Source organism: Dermacentor andersoni, chromosome 4, assembly GCF_023375885.2.
Source record: "Dermacentor andersoni chromosome 4, qqDerAnde1_hic_scaffold, whole genome shotgun sequence".
NCBI classification, from domain to species: domain Eukaryota; kingdom Metazoa; phylum Arthropoda; class Arachnida; order Ixodida; family Ixodidae; genus Dermacentor; species Dermacentor andersoni.
Window position 1 is genome coordinate 40,462,483 of NC_092817.1, and position 15,880 is coordinate 40,478,362.

General features: G+C 42.6%; 1 protein-coding gene across 1 annotated transcript; it reads left to right on the forward strand.

Annotated features, from left to right (window-relative positions):
- The first annotated feature begins 653 nt into the window (after positions 1 to 653).
- Positions 654 to 10,385, forward strand: LOC126536972 (polyprenol dehydrogenase-like). The gene is made up of 7 exons (XM_072287598.1): positions 654 to 1,018; positions 1,096 to 1,228; positions 3,845 to 3,960; positions 4,489 to 4,590; positions 4,685 to 4,892; positions 4,989 to 5,181; positions 7,454 to 10,385. The coding sequence occupies exons 1-7, from the start codon at positions 880 to 882 to the stop codon at positions 7,676 to 7,678; spliced, it is 1,116 nt and encodes a 371-aa protein (XP_072143699.1). The 5' UTR covers positions 654 to 879; the 3' UTR covers positions 7,679 to 10,385.
- Positions 10,386 to 15,880: the final 5,495 nt, after the last annotated feature.

Consider the following 15,880-nt stretch of genomic DNA (forward strand, 5'->3'; position numbering starts at 1 on the left):
TTGTGAGCTTTGGAAAGAATTACTAATACAAGTTCGCAGAAATGGTGTGCGTGTGTGTGTGCGTGTGTGCGTGTGTGTGTGTGTGTGTGTGTGTGTGTGTTTTGAGGGGCAGCAAGAGGTGGAAGTTAAAATGCCGTGTTTTTCATATCAAAGTTGCCAAAGTCATTGTCCAAGGATTTTCTTTGGTGCGCACAGTGAAAGAAAGGTTCATTTATTCGTGCATGATTTGATGCAACAGAAATCACCACTTCATTTTTCTCCATCTCTCGATAAACTGGGCAGGCTCGTAAACCTTGTGTCTCATTAGTCTCCTTTGGCACTGGAGGAAGTCTGTCACATTATTCACATTTGCCTCCGCCGCCCATTTCCTGCCGTAGCGCGGTCGTGCAGAAATATTTTGTCCGAGCCCTCGATCATGCGGTCATCTTTCGACATCTGGCACCCGATGTGCATAGGTAACGTCTCCGACCAATCGGAACGGTCGAAAACGTGCGGGTTTCGGACAAAATGTGTGCAACGAGCGCTCAGGGCGCCATGCGGTGGCGAAAGCCTGGCATGCGTGCATATGCAAGTCGGTTCGCCAGGAGTGGATTTGCTACGTAGTTTCCTGGCTAGCGCTACGCTGGCCAGTTAGCGGCTTTTATGCGGTCTGTTCATTCTTTATTCTATGGTCTGTTGTAGCTGCTGCGAAATGAAAGGAGTGTTGCACCAATGGATGTACCCACGTGGATTTGTTTCGCGCAGGTCTGCACGCGGCAAGCTGGCGACGCGCTGCCGATTAGGCATGCTGATTTATGGTGAAGGGCGCGCGCATGTGCTTCGTCGCTCTACACGGAAGTACTCGTGTCGGCAACAGCTGAGCTGAGGATAGCGGCAACGATGATTCTCCACTGGCTGGAGTGTGCGGCATTTCATATTGAAACTTGGTTCAAAATACACCTCATTGCTGCGGAGTACTTTTTCAAAGAATGCGCGCAGCGGTTCAAAAGTGTATATTCTCTGCCGGCACCAAAAACATGTAAGTACAGCTACTTAGTAAAATGTTTTGATCTAAAGCAGTTTAATTGATTGCTGCGCTCACGCGATTGCTTTCAGATTGCTCTGTGGACAAGAAAACTGCTGTCGTTACTGGCGGAACGCAGGGTTTAGGGTTGGAAACGGTCAGAGCCTTGCTAGCTCTAAACGCTCGAGTCATTGTCGGCAAGTTTCGTACTTTCACTTATATGAAGTAGCTCGCAGAACTCTGACAAGTGCCTCTGGGATAAATGTTGCCGCATTTGAGCGCGCGGAAAGACTGACGCTTTCGAATTTCCTGCTATCTGTCCGTAGCACTTGAATCACGTTTACTTGGTGTTACTTGAGCATGACTGTAGGTCAAATAGCAAGTGCATGCACCCTTTTTGCGTCGAATCTGTTTATAGGACTGTGTTTAAATAGTAAATTTAACACGAGCTCCTTAACGCTGTCGCGTTAAAATTGCGATCACGCGTTGTACGGTGACTGCAATAGTCATCGTTATTTACATGGAAAGCTTGCAGTACCGGAACCGTGTGTATGTCATCTCTACTCTCTTATCATAAATCACAACGGGCCACCCTTCTAATTTAGCGCTGATAACCAGGATTCCCAGGTCTCCGGGAGAAAAAGTAGCCTAAAAATTCCGCAAAGTAACAAAAAAAATATCGCCAACTGTGGCAAAAGCTTTAATTGGCAGCCAAGAAAGTAGCCACGGTACGACAAACCAACACTTGGCCATTTTCGATGCTAAAGTCAAGAAAAAGGCGAAAAATACATGCAGTTTTCTGCTGTACTGATGGCAAACAAGAATAACAAAACAATCGTTATCACATGTTACTGTATAATAATTTACCGTTGAGACCAGCTGATATTCTTTATTTTCACCACACATTTGTGTGCTTTCTCATAGCCAGAGTGGTGTCGCCAGTTTCAGCACAATAAACTCGCTGCATACCATCGTTGCACCACTATGACTTCAAACATTCCCATGCAAACTGTATAGTGTCGCACACATTCTACTCTCCCTGGTATGCACCTTTAAAGAATGTACATAGACACTGGCACTTGTAGTGTCATGGCTGCCATGATGCATTTGTGATTGTTGCAGTCACTTCTGGTGCCGAGAAGCAAGGTCTTCGAGATTCGCTATAGCGGTAACCGTTGCTGGGATTAGGACACCACTTATTGCACCCGTGTAACAAATTACACAATACCATAGCCTTTAAGACTGATTAATTCCTATTACTCGGAGAGAGCTGCTGTATGCCACCTGTAGAGAAACTTCAATGGGCCTCTTCACTTGTCCTTCTCTGACAGTCCTGGACTGCCTGAGGCATTGATTTCAACCAATGAGTATTGCGTATCAAGCATCTTGGGCTATCCTGGACAGCCCGGGACTACAAGTCGAGGAGGCCTACTGACCATATGTCGGTAATGATACGCTTTCAGCTCCTGGATTTGCTTCTGGAGCTTGCAAGAGACAAAGGCTTGACCTTCAAGACCTGGCGTTTGGGGCTGTTGCTTCGAGGGAGCTGTCCTAGGGAGTGCGATTTGGACACTACCTAAACCAATTACCACTGCCAAAAGTAGCCAGACAGTAGCCAAGTTGCCAGCCACAATTTTCAGTTGCCAGGAGGCTCTAAAGTAGCCAATTTGGCGAGAAGTCGCCAACCTGGCAACCCTGCTTATAACTTCGCTATGGCATTTGTAATAAGATATGAAAATATCTGGGCTACTCTGTGCAGTGTAGGGCATTTTTGTTGAGTTGTGATTGGCAGTGGGACTAATTTCAACAACTTACAATGCTACAATAAGATATAAATATATTTACAAATACATAATAGATATGGTTCACTGATTATTTGATCACTGATGTGTTGTCAGTTGTGCCTGCTTGCTTATTACTTCTCTTTCCTCTTTTGTGGTAGAGGAGCATCTACATACAGGGTCCTGCATATTTTGCTTAATGTGTTCTAAAAAAGATTTTACATTTACCGCTGCATTCTTCTTGACGAAATATTGCAGAAGGATCACATTTTGGAGTCCGCGCCATTCAGTAGTAACACTTGCCACAGTTAATTGCCTAGCTTTTAAGAAAAAAGTGCAAATTTGCCTTCACTGATGGGGATGCGGCTGCTCTTGCAATGGTGCAAGCATCAACTCGTGTAGCCGCCTCCTGGCAGCTACAGAAAGCAGCGTTCTAGAAGTGGGCAACACGCGGCAACCTTCCCTGACCGGCAGGCGATGACACAAATTAATGCTTGCGCCATTGCAGCAACAGCTTGCATCCCCATGAGCAAAGGCAAATTTGCACTTTTCTTTAAAACCAGGCAATTAGCCACAAATGTTACACTGAATGACGGAGACCCCAAAAAGTGATCCTCCTGGAAAATTTCAGCAAGAACAGTGCAGCGGTAAGCGCAAAATCTTTTTTGAACATTTTAAGCAAAACATGCAGGACCCTGTGTATGTATGTATATAAAGGCAGTGAGGGGTGGCACTGGTTAACATTCCTAGGGTTGGTTCTGCAGATAAACATAAATACCCCAGAAAGTGGATAAGAAAACGGTGCTGCGGTAGGTCAATTGGTGGGAACCTCGCATGCATAATGCGAAGACGTGGGTTTGTATCCCACCTGTGGCTAGTTGTTTTTTCATCCGCTTTCATTGCCCTTTGTTTATCATTTCTATAATTCAATTAAAAACAGCAGGTAATTTCCCCTGTGCTGTCCTTGGTGTCACTGTTTGTTCACTTATGACATTTCTAATAAAAATCGGGGTCCTCGTTTTCCTTACTTCTTGTTCACATGTATATAAACTTACTTTCACTCATGTGTATGCACATATATTTTGCATGAATGCAAAATATTTTCAGGAAGTTCTTCACCAGTGCGATCTCTAAACACCAAGAAATGCCTGGAAGAAGACATCCCTGGATGTGAAGGTGTGTTTTGCATGATTGTGCAATGCCAGATGATAAACACCCATGTGCAACATGAAAGAAAACTATGAATTTGCCTTTAGGTAACAATTGCTCTGTGTGCAAGTTTAGTCATCATGTAGGTGACGTTCACCACAGATGTATCATATTTCGAAATGTTAAGATATTGACATTTTATAGCCACAAGACCCATCTGGCTATGAGAGCCACTGCACTGGAGGGGGGGGGGGGGGGGGGGCTGCAGATTAATTGTGACTGGATAGGCTTTATTGAAGCAAACACAAAGCCTTTCAAGCTGCACATGAGCTCGTTTGCATTTTGCCTTACATAAAAGAAGCCACATCGAATAGGAATAAAACCCACGTTTCACACCATGCTCAGCAGCAGAATGACATAGCCACATAGCCCAAAGGCAAAGAAGAGCTATTGTGGTAGAATACAAATTTGGCCATTTTCTTTTGTTTCTCACAAGTGTTCATTGAAGGCTTTTAGTTTTTGCATGACCTTAAGGTGTTGCTTCGTACTTTGCAGTGGAAATACTGCCACTTGACCTCAGGTCGATGTCGTCTGTTGACAATTTCGCGCAGGAAATCCTCCGGCGCAATGTCGTCGTAGATATACTCATCTGTGGTGGTGAGCTTTTGCTTCACTTTACCTATGCAACTCCAGTGTAGTGTACTAGTGAATGAAGTAAGGGCTTGGTAATACGTGTGTGCGCATATTACAGCAGGGGTCATGTTCAATCCATACCAAGAGACTGAAGATGGGTTCGAATCTCATCTGAGTATCAACTACCTTGGCCACTGCCTTTTGACGGCGTTACTGCTTCCACGATTAATATCTGCCGGAACACCGAAGAGGATGGCTAGGATAGTTAACGTTTCCTCCTGTGTGCACAAAGTTGCCCGCATAAACTTCGATGACGTGCACAGCAGGTACGTATTCTATAGTGCAGTGGTTGATAACCAACTGCCTTGCACACTTATAATTATTTCTGCCATAATGCTGCATTTTGTTTTCTTTTCCCACAGAAAGCTCTATTCAAGTTACTTCGCCTATGCACAATCTAAGCTAGCCCAAGTGATGTTCACTCAGTCACTAGCACGTTACTGTCGTGTGGAACACATTCCTGTGACAGCAAACTGCCTGCATCCTGGAATTGTAGATACAAACCTGTACAAACGAGTCTTCTGGGCTCCTTTAGTTTCTGGAATTTTCTTCAAGGTATGGTTTCTTTTTTATTTTATTTTGTGTGTATGCTTTTGTCCATCCTCCTTCATAAGTGCTTTTGCACTAGAGCATTCAAAATAGTGGCTCAAGCGATGTGCAAGTTGGTTGGTCGTCTGCATGTTAAAAAAGAAAGGACAAATGGCAACAGAAATGCAGTGTGACATGGCAAAATGTGGTTCAGCATTTGTAATTGCTATTGGCCCTCTACAAGGTGATCATAAATTTCCCGGATTTTTTAAAAACCACCTGTGGTAGATCTCATAGTTATTGTCTTTGAGCTAAATTATTGAGAGAGGCGGACATTACTAGCATGAGAAATCGAAACACATATTAAACTAATGAAAAATATTTGCTAATTGATGTCTTAATTACTTTATGACGCATTGAAATTTACCACTTGTGGCTGGTGAGTTTGCTCATAAATGAATGAAACCACTTGGAAATGAATCTCAAGGACGACACCAGTTTTGAGATATTTCCTGAAGCGATAAAAAACATGGACATTTCAGTTCTGTGCTTCAATGCATAAAAGAGCGTTTTATTATAAAAGTAAGCAGAACAATAGTGGATTTTTATGCAGAGTTTCATGGTGCATATCTCGAAACTAGTGTCATTCTGGAAATTCATTCCAAGTGGACACCCTTGCAAACTGACTGGCTACAATTCGTAAATGGCAATACATGCCCAAAGGAGTACATTAAGAAGTTAATTTGTGATTTTTTAAGAAATTAGTTGAATATGTAATCAAGCTCAAGGACTACAGTTAGTAATCTGCTACAGGCAATCTAAAATTTACAGAAAACTTAAAAATTACCACCCCGCATAATGAGTGACACACAACCTAACATATTTTGCAGATGGCTTGTGGCCTATAATGCAAGAAATTTGTGCTTGCTGTACGATACCATTCTCTCTGCTTCATGCATTCTCCAGCCTTTCTCAGAGTGTATGGGCAGGTGCATCGCTGCACTGAAATTAAGTGCTTCTGTCCAAGCATGATACTATGTCCGTACATTTAATGTGACTCTAGAAGGTCAGAAAGATGTCAGCAAACATAAAAGCCACAACATTTATAGGCTAAAGTTTAGGGCCTATATATTGAAGCATAATTTTTATGTTTGATCAAGCCATCAATGGAACTTTGCAATTGCCATTGTGAATAAAATACTCAACGGTAGAAGCAACTAGAATGCCTGATTGGTGCTGTTTCTGCAGTAAATTTTATCTTGTTCTAAGGATTGTACTTTCATTATCGAAGCTGCTGCCTCAGAGCAAAGTGTTTCTTCTTGCTCCCTCCTCTCCTCTCCCATCTTATGGAACAATAAGCAACAATGAAAGAGCAGTTTACAAGTATAGACAGCATGACGTTGCAGTGTCCATTACAGTGTTCACACTAAGGGACCTCTTTCTGTATACCTTTCTCCGTATGTAACCCCCCCCCCCCATGTGACTTTCAATAAACTCAAACATGCTAGAGGCAACAAAGGGTACACATTGCTGAGCTTCGAACACTAGAGATAAGTTTCATACAGCACTCTTGAGGGAGCATTCAGTTTTCATTGCCTGCTCAAGTGTATGTGTGTACAACTCCAAAACATGTCTTATTTTGACTTCAGTTACTTTCTGGCATCACTGGAAATTATAGATAAAAATTAAAATTAAATTCTGGGGCTTTGGGTGCCAAAACCACAATATGATTATGAGGCACGCTGTAGTGGGGAACTTTTATATAGCTTTGACCACTCTTGTTTATTTACCGTGCAGCTAATAAGTAAACAAGTGTTTTTGCATTTCCTCCCCCCCCCCATTGAAGTGCGGTCGGCAATTAAACCTGCAACCTCATGCTTAGCAGCGCAACTCCATAGCGGTTAAATCACCGCAGTGGGTTGAAAATGATACATTGGTATACCTGCTTTGTCTCTGGGAAACAAGGTCTAGCACAGGCATAAATTGGCAACTCTCATTACTGGCATTGTTAGCTCAACCTTTGATGAGAAGTATAGCTTTGGGGAGACAACTAAAAAGTTAATATTAGCACATTGCTTTTTAGACTAGTCTAGACCCTTCACTGTTCGCGTTATTCTGCCTTCACTGCACAACCAAATATGTTTACATCTTCTATCACCTTGGCCTTGCTAAACAGCGTAACCCATTTTGCTGGTATTGTACTAGTCATTCTGTGCATTATTGTCAGTGGCACGCTTCAAACGTGAAAGTTCAACTGTAATAAGATGTCGGCTTTTTCTTTCTCTGCTTCTTTCCACAGACACCCGAGGAAGGAGCACAGACAAGCCTGTATGCTGCCTTGTCTTCAGACATGGAGGGTGTCAGTGGTGCCTACCTAGAGGAATGCACTGTTTCTGAGCCAGCACCGCTGTCAAAAGACCGTGCCTTGCAAGATAGGTTGTGGAAAGAAACCTGGGCCTGCTTGCAGCCTTGGCTTCCTTCTGCAGCGTCGCCACTTGCTACTCAACCATTCCTTCGTGCCTAAGTCTCAAAATGCAGTCAATAGATTGGGGGTCCAAGTAGGCTTCAGTACCTTAAACACCTCGCAAACGTAGTCGAGGCTAAGGAAATTGGCAATGTGAAATGCACACTTTTGGTACATTTGACTGGTAGCTTTCAAGTATTTTCAATATGCGCTTTGCATTTGATAAACCCTGCCCAAGCTGAACGTTCATCTGCTTCCAGAGCGATTGGAGGATTGTAATGGATGAAAGGCGTGACCAGGATTCTATTGGATCTCAATTGCCCTCTCCGCTTAAGGGACACCAAAGGCAAATATTAAGTCAATGGGAACTGTTAAAATACCATTCCAGAAATGTTGCAGTGCTTGTTCCGTGTTCAGAAAAGGCTTAGTTTAAGACAAAATTGTGTCTGAAGGGTCTGCATACCTTTAGAGCAGAGCAATTCAAATCAACCACTCCCCGAGCAGGGAGTGGTGTCACGTTGCATATGCCATCAGCACCCTTTGCTGGCATCACTGCGTAAACCGGCTCCAGATAGATGGTGCTACGGTTTATTGCATAAAACACAAACACACAGAAACCAAGCCAAGACAGAGCGTTAGATTCGCTGCTGCAGCTGTTCTTGGGTCAAGTGACATGGACCATTCGGGCATCCCGCAACATCACATGGACGTGGAATTCTCTGCTACTTGCAGTTTGTGTGAGTTTCACGAGCCAGCAAAACCAGAGCAGCACTACATGATAACGAAACTACTGAAACACTAAAGCGTGTACAGTGCAGAGTCGAGCAAGAACGAAACCTTTCGGCCGGCTGCATCGTTGTCAAGGGTAATGTCAAAAAGTTATTTTTTTCGATTACACAACTAGAAGTAGATGATTGCATGCAATGAAGTGATCTTTTTAGTATAAGTGGTCGAGTACTAGTGACAATTGTAATGAGGAGTGCCTACGTCATCAGGCTAGTACATGAATGTCACAGGGGAGTCTCAAATCGTGTTCTGCATTTACCTCAATTTCTTGATTACTAAAGCTCTGTTCAATATAATGACACCATGGAGGTTCTCGAGCATTAATCCATTGCTTTAGCTTGACTTAATATTTGCCTTTAGTGTCTGTAATGGTAAGAACACCTCCAAGTTCTCTCTGCTGTAGCACAACACTCTGAATGAATCAGGCTAAAGGCTCCAATCTCTAGAGGACTGTGCATTGCAGCAAACTGAATCAGAGCACAGTTGAAACCATTTGAATGTAACATCAGTTGTTATATGAAGGGAAGAACAATTGAACATGCAAGGTACTATGACTTGCAGTTGAAGTATGTTCCATATCCACATAGAAACATTTTGATGATGATTATGGCACAGACATTTTTGCACAGACAATTTTGGCTGAAGGAAGTTACGTATGGTTACTGCTTAAACATTTCACTACTTTTACCCCATCCAACATGTTCAACTAAAAGGCATGTTTAACTAAAGAATGTCTGGTTGCATCACTGTCGTAATGTGAACGGTGTTGTGGGTGTTATATCTGCATTACAATTGCATGGTGCCTCGTTTTCATCTGTAAACTCGTTCACTAACGATCCATGTGCATGCCATATGTAGCAGCTCAAGCTGTATGCTGGCTATTGTGGCGTTATGGCAGTAAAGAATTTCTATATTGAAACTGCACCTAGTCAAAACTACGTCTAGAAAACTACTAATTCTGATGGCAGTCTAAACTTTTTCCTAGAACTCTCATTTTTTTCCTTTGTTTTATCAGTCTGCTGGTGTGCATGCAGCCAAATGCCATAGGCCCAGATAATCTTGTTGCTGTTGTTTTTTGTTTGCATCGCTTGTACCAACAATATTGGTCAAGAATTCGGTGGGTAGTCAAAATCACAATAAGTTACAGTTGCAAAATTGTAGAACTAATGAAAGTGCCATTAGAAAGCCTAAATTGTATGTTAATGTTAAATTCAACAAAAAGAGATTCATTCAGGGAGCATGAGTTGAAAACTACAAGAAAGAAAACGGAAAACATGGAAACTGCCCTTGTTCAGCAAACTACTCGAGTGCAAATTTCACCTGTGAAAGAACAAGACATTGTGGACAAGGTGCAAACCATAGCATGATCATTCTGTTGAAGCTTAGTGCTTTAGCATGTTCCTCTTTCTTTCACTGAAATATTATTCAGACTGTTAAGGAAGCATTTGAACACCTTCAAAGGACCTTATCTAAATAAGAATAGTCTATCTTGCTTGCATTTCCGTTCGTGAAAGCTCTGCCCTTGCTACTTTCCTGTCAAGAATGCTCTGTCGTGCCATTCGTCACCTTGAAGTACTGGGTATGCAGCATTAACGGAAGGCATGAAAGATGGATTACGGTTATTGTTTGAGGGCGATACAAGCCCTATAAGCTTTTCTTATAGTATAATCCTAGTAACGTTTGAAATGTTCACCCCTATTAGTAGACATCAGCATATGTGATCGATTGGCCAAAAAATGTTGTGAAATGCTTGGAGAACAAAATGGCCTGCTTGGGGAACGTGTGTGCCATGCCATGCTTGCCATCTGACCGGAACCAGATGCTGCTAGAAGTTCAACTACTATATCATAGGGCCTTGGAACTTTTTGGCGTGCTGAACTGGGCCTCATGCCAGAATAAATGTGCTGTGAGGCCTTATTTACATACTTCATTATTATCAATGCCATGTGTTTCTAAATAATAAAGCCATGCCAACGCCCTACACGACATACTTCATGTTTCTCGCGAGAATCATCCCACGGGCATCTGTAGCTAAACATTTCTGTGAATACACTACAGACTTTGCGAATAGTTCATTTCTGCAAGAATTTTATTTGCTTTCTTAAGGCAGCACCTGCTGTGGTCCTCCTGGATCCAATACACATTTTTGACTGCAATTGAAGGAGACAAATCACTCCATCATATGTTGAATCTCGTCAGCATGATGGACGACACATTTTTAATGTTCTGGTCTTTAGGGAAACTATTCTGCACCTGTAGGCTATATTACATTCTCTCTTAAGCATACCACAAGAGTTAATTATAGCCAGCCTACAGCAAGGCCTATAACAGTGAGTGAGGGTGACACAGTAAAATTGCATGATTGTTCTCCAGAACCATTAGCTGGGTACATGGAACTAATATTTTAGCCAGGATGTGTTTGCCTATATATACTGTATGTGACAGACACAACTGTTCATTGTCCGTAGAGCCCGGTTTGCATAGGCAACATTTCTTATACATCCTTGTTTAAAATGTTTCCACATGCATATTAGCCCTGTTGGTCCATGCATATTCTCATGAAGTCTTGGCAGTGTATGGTTGCGCAAGGTATTTGAGGACGTAATGACAATTCCAGGAATATCAACAATATTTTAGACAAGGTTCAGTATATTCTTTCCAAATATATTACATTGTTTCTATTTCCACTTCTATAAGACTGGGGAATAAAACCATCTGCAGCCTCAATTAATCACTTAGTTCAGCTTCGATAACGGCTACATACGTACATACTTGGATGAGCTAGTGCGTGTTGATGTTGGGCAGTGCTTCCACAGAAGTAGCTTTTAGTGAGTTTTTATCATTGTGTAGCTGTTAGTCTCCCTCCCAGTGATGCCCGCCATACGTAGTGGCATACAGGTTTAGAAATTTGGAAATAGGACACTGCTTTGGCCACAGCAGTTCACCACCAGACATTCCTGCGTCGTGCAGGTGCTGTGGGAGCAAGGAAATGCATTACTTAGGAGTGAAATTGTGCACAAGCTTGACTGTTGACTCTGCTGCCTGAAGTTGCTCAGCAATGACCATGATCGACTTTTCAGCGTTGTCACCCATCGTGGCCTCTATCTGCTCGAGAAACTCAACTGCTGGAATGGCATCTGACCAGTGTCAGTGCTTACTTATCTTTGTAACAAATGATAATTGGCCCTGAAATTTTGTCTCACCTCGAAAACAAGCGATCTCGTGATAGTCAAAAACTGGCGATCTTCAAACTGATATGGTCAACCTGCAGGGTGACTTTGGGAATGTACAGCATCACCTCCAGTGTCAGGCCGAATGCTAATAACTTAGAATAAATGTGATTGATTGCTTGGTGTGCACATAAAGTAAGAGCCTAGACAGATAGACCGAGAATGTTAATGTCCACGGCGATTTGAAGTGATATCCTCGAATACCTTGCACACACTGTAATTCAACCGAACCTTTTGTACAGTGCGTGCTCCTATCCAAGCTTTGCTGTGCCCTAGTAGGTATGACACAGACGTTGTAGCTACAGTCGAACCTCATTATAACAAAGTCACACCAGGCAGGAAAATACTGTCATTATATCCTATATTCGTTATAAGCATACACAGATATTGGCAAGAAAATCACTTATCAGCTCTATGCAAAAGAAGTGCAAGCGTGTTGCTTTTGACAGGCCAGCAAAGGGTCTGCAGATTTTTGTGATCCGTCAACATCCTGCCATGCCAATGATAAGGCACAGGAACGACACTAAATTACATACATGCACTCTCCACCGCCACGAGTTCACAACTGTGCAATCGGTGTTATCGCGCAGAATCGGCACATTGGCTTGCTGACTCTGCTCCAACCAAATTCACGTGCTGGCCAAAACGCACTTGCCGCCAACAGACTTTTTGTACACAGAGGGGGGCGCACATGAATCCATATTCCGCTACTACAGCTATCCCGCTCGTTCATATGCGTCACACTCCATTGCCGGTAAGGTCTACGAGTGCGAACATAAAAAGAAAGGGTCAGCCAAGTGTCGACACTAAAGGTCGTTGTACATGGTAGTTCAAACGATTCTACGATAAAATATTGATTATGTGTCTATTTCAAGTTAATTGTTCACACATTTGGTATCTTGTTTGTACCCTATTTCACACTCAGTTATGTCAACCTTGTCTTTAGCGACGATGCTTGTGCGCCCCCCCCCCCCTCCTCCCAGTTTTTTTTTTTCTTCTTCCATGAGGCCACGTGGGCCTATCCTGGAGGTTGTGCAGTTTCTGGTGCAATGTAGATAATTTTCGACTCTACTCCGTTTCAGTAGCTTCGTGCAGCACTGTGGATGCTACAGGCTTCTTCTACCAATTAGGAGGTGACCACATCTTGAAGTGCGCTTCCACGCTCTGTCGTCTGCTAACAGTGAACACTGCAGCACAGACGGCGGCAGCATCTACTAAGATTGCAAGTGTGCAGTGAGATCAGCTGTTGTGATAGCAGCGGTAGAAAATTCGTTCGATACTCGCTGTGACACCAAAAAGGCGTGTGTCTTTAAAATATGTGAACCGTGCTCAACCAGACACACACCTAATAACGCAATAACCAAGTGTATTTTACTTGCTGCTGGTGTGAATTTTATGCAGAGGCGTAATCGCGTTGCTGCCAAAAATTTACGTCAGCAGAAAAGTAGAATGCACTTGGTTACTGCAGTAGTTCTGTGCCACCAGGCGGCTGCACTGTGCAGGCTGTTCACGTTGTACCTCCACTCATCCAGTAAAACACCCGGTCCATTTGCGTTTACCAGAACACCAGACACTAAATCTATTGGCGCCCTTGTGAAGTGATGCCACATAAAGTGTGATGTGCTACTTCAAGCCTTTGGGAATATTTTTGAGTATAAACCCGACATAAAATTACCAGTGTCTTCATCATAATCATCATCAGCCTATTTTATGTCCACTGCTAGACGAAGGCCTCTTCCTGCAATCTCCAATTACCCCTGTCCTGCGCCAACAGATTCCAACTAGCACCCGCGAATTTCCTAATTTCATTGCTCCACCTAGTCTTCTGCAATCCTTGAGTGCATTTCCCTTCTCTTAGTACCCATTCTGTAACCCTATTGGTCCAATGGTTATCCAACCTGCGCATTACATGGCCTGCCCAGCTCCATTTTTTTCCGTTAATGTCAGTTAGAACATTGGCTATACCCTATTGCTCTCTGATCCAAACCACTCTCTTTCTGTCTCTTAATGTTATGCCTAGCATTCTTCGTTCCATCACTCTTTGCGCGGTCCTTAACTTGGTCTCAAGCTTCTTTGTCAATCTCCGAGTCACTGCCCCATATATCAGCACCAGTAAAATGCAATCCTTTTTAATGATAATCATAAGCTTCCACTCAAGAGCTGACAACGTCTGCCGTATGCGATCCAACCCATTTTTATTCTTCTAAGAATTTCCTTCTCGTGGTCAGGGTTCCCTGTGATTAGTTGACCTAGGTAAACGTACTCCTTCAGACTCTAGAGGCTGACTGGTGATACTGAACTCTTGTTTCCTTGCCAATCTATTCATCATTATCTTTGCCTTCTGCATATTAATCTTCAACTTCACTGTTACACTCCCTCTGTTAAGGTCCTCAATCATTTGTTGCAACTCATCCCCAGTGTTGCTGTATAGAACAATGTCATCGGCAAACCGAAGGTTGCCGAGATTCGTCGTCGATCCTTACTCCTAAGCCTTCACATTTTAATAGCTTGAGTACTTCTTTCAAGCACGCAGTGAATAGAATTGGAGATTGTGTATCCCTGTCTGACCCCTTTCTTTATAGGCATCTTCCTACTTTTCTTTTGTAGAATTAAGGTGGCTGTCGAATCTCTGTAAATATTTTACGAGGTATTTACGTAAGCAGTCTGTACTCCTTGATTACGCAATGCCTCTATGACTGCTGGTATCTCTACTGAATCCAATGCTTTTTCGTAAAATAGAGAAGCTTATTGTACTCTGCAAATTTCTCGATAACCTGATTAATGACATGGATGTGATCCATTGTAGACTATCCCTTCCTGAAGCCAACCTGTTCCTTTGGTTGTGTAAAGTCCAGTGGTGCTCTTATTCTACTGGAGATTATTTTGGTGAATATTTTATATAATACTGGGCATAAGCTAATGGGCCTATCATTTTTCAATTCTTTAACGTCTCCCTTTTTGTGGATTAGTATAATGTTTGCATTCTTTCAGTTTTCTGGGACCCTTGCAGTCGATCAACACTTTGTATATAGAGCCACCAGTTTTCCAAGCATTGTCTCCTCCGTCTTTGATTAAATAGACTCTTATTCCATCTTCTCCTGCCGCTCTTCCTCGTTTTACGTCTTGAAAGGCCTTTTTGACCTCATCTCTAATTATAGAAGGAGCTTCTGTATCCTGTTCATTACTGTTTCTAATGAAGGTGTCCCAACTCCTATGGGTACTGTACAAGTCAGTATAGAATTCTTCCACTGCTTTTACTATACTTTTGAAATTGCTGGTGATATTACCCTGCTTATCTTTCAGTGCATGCATCTTGATTTGTCCTATACGAAGTTTCCTTTTCACTGACTTCAGGCTCCGTTCATTTTTTATGGCTTCTTCAGTCTTTCTCACATTGCACTTTCGAATGTCACTTATTTTTGCCTCATTGATCAGTTTTGACAGTTCTGCAAATTCTATCCGATCTCTTGAGTTGGACACTTTCATTCTTTGTTGTTTATTTATTAGGTCTGTTGTTACTTGGGAGAGCTTGCCTACTGGTTGCTTTGCCTCCCACTTCAATTGCTGCCTCTGAAGCCAGCTTAGTTACGGTTTCATTCATTACTTCTATGTCATCTTCATCTCTGTTCTAAGGCTGCATATTTGTTTGAAAGTACCAGCCTGAATTTGTCTGCCTCTAGGCTTACCTGTTTCTTCTTGACCAATTTTACTCTCTTCAAATTGAGGTGAATCCTAGCCCTCACTAGCCTGTGATCACTGCACTTTATCCTACTTATCACTTCTACATCCTGCACTATGCTGGGATCAGCAGAAAGTATGAAATCAACTTCATTTCTTGTTTCACCATTAGGGCTTTTCCAGGTCCACTTTCTGTTGCTACGCTTCCCGAGAAAGGTGTTCATTATTCTAAGCTTGTTCCTGTCTGCGAATTCTACTAGCATCTATTCTTTAGTGTTCCTAGAATTGACACCGTAGTTGTCAATTGCTTGTTCTCCAGCCTGCTTTTTCCCCACTTTTGCATTGAAGTCGCCCATTACCAAGTATACCGAGCTTGCACTTTTCTCATCGCTAATTCACCATCTTCATAAAACTGATCTACTTCCTCCTCATCATGACTGGATGTTGGAGCATAGGCTTGTACAACTTTTAATCTATACTTCTCAAATTTGATTACGACCACCGCTACCCTCTTACTAATGCTGTAAAATTCATGAATGTTGCCCGCCATGTCCTTATGGATTAGGAA

Coding starts and splice junctions, on each gene's coding strand:
- LOC126536972 (XM_072287598.1), top strand. CDS start 880: ATGATTCTCCACTGGCTGGAGTGTGCGGCATTTCATATTGAAACTTGG. Junction 1,019..1,095: donor TCTGCCGGCACCAAAAACAT/GTAAGTACAGCT, acceptor GATTGCTTTCAG/ATTGCTCTGTGGACAAGAAA. Junction 3,961..4,488: donor AGACATCCCTGGATGTGAAG/GTGTGTTTTGCA, acceptor CGTACTTTGCAG/TGGAAATACTGCCACTTGAC.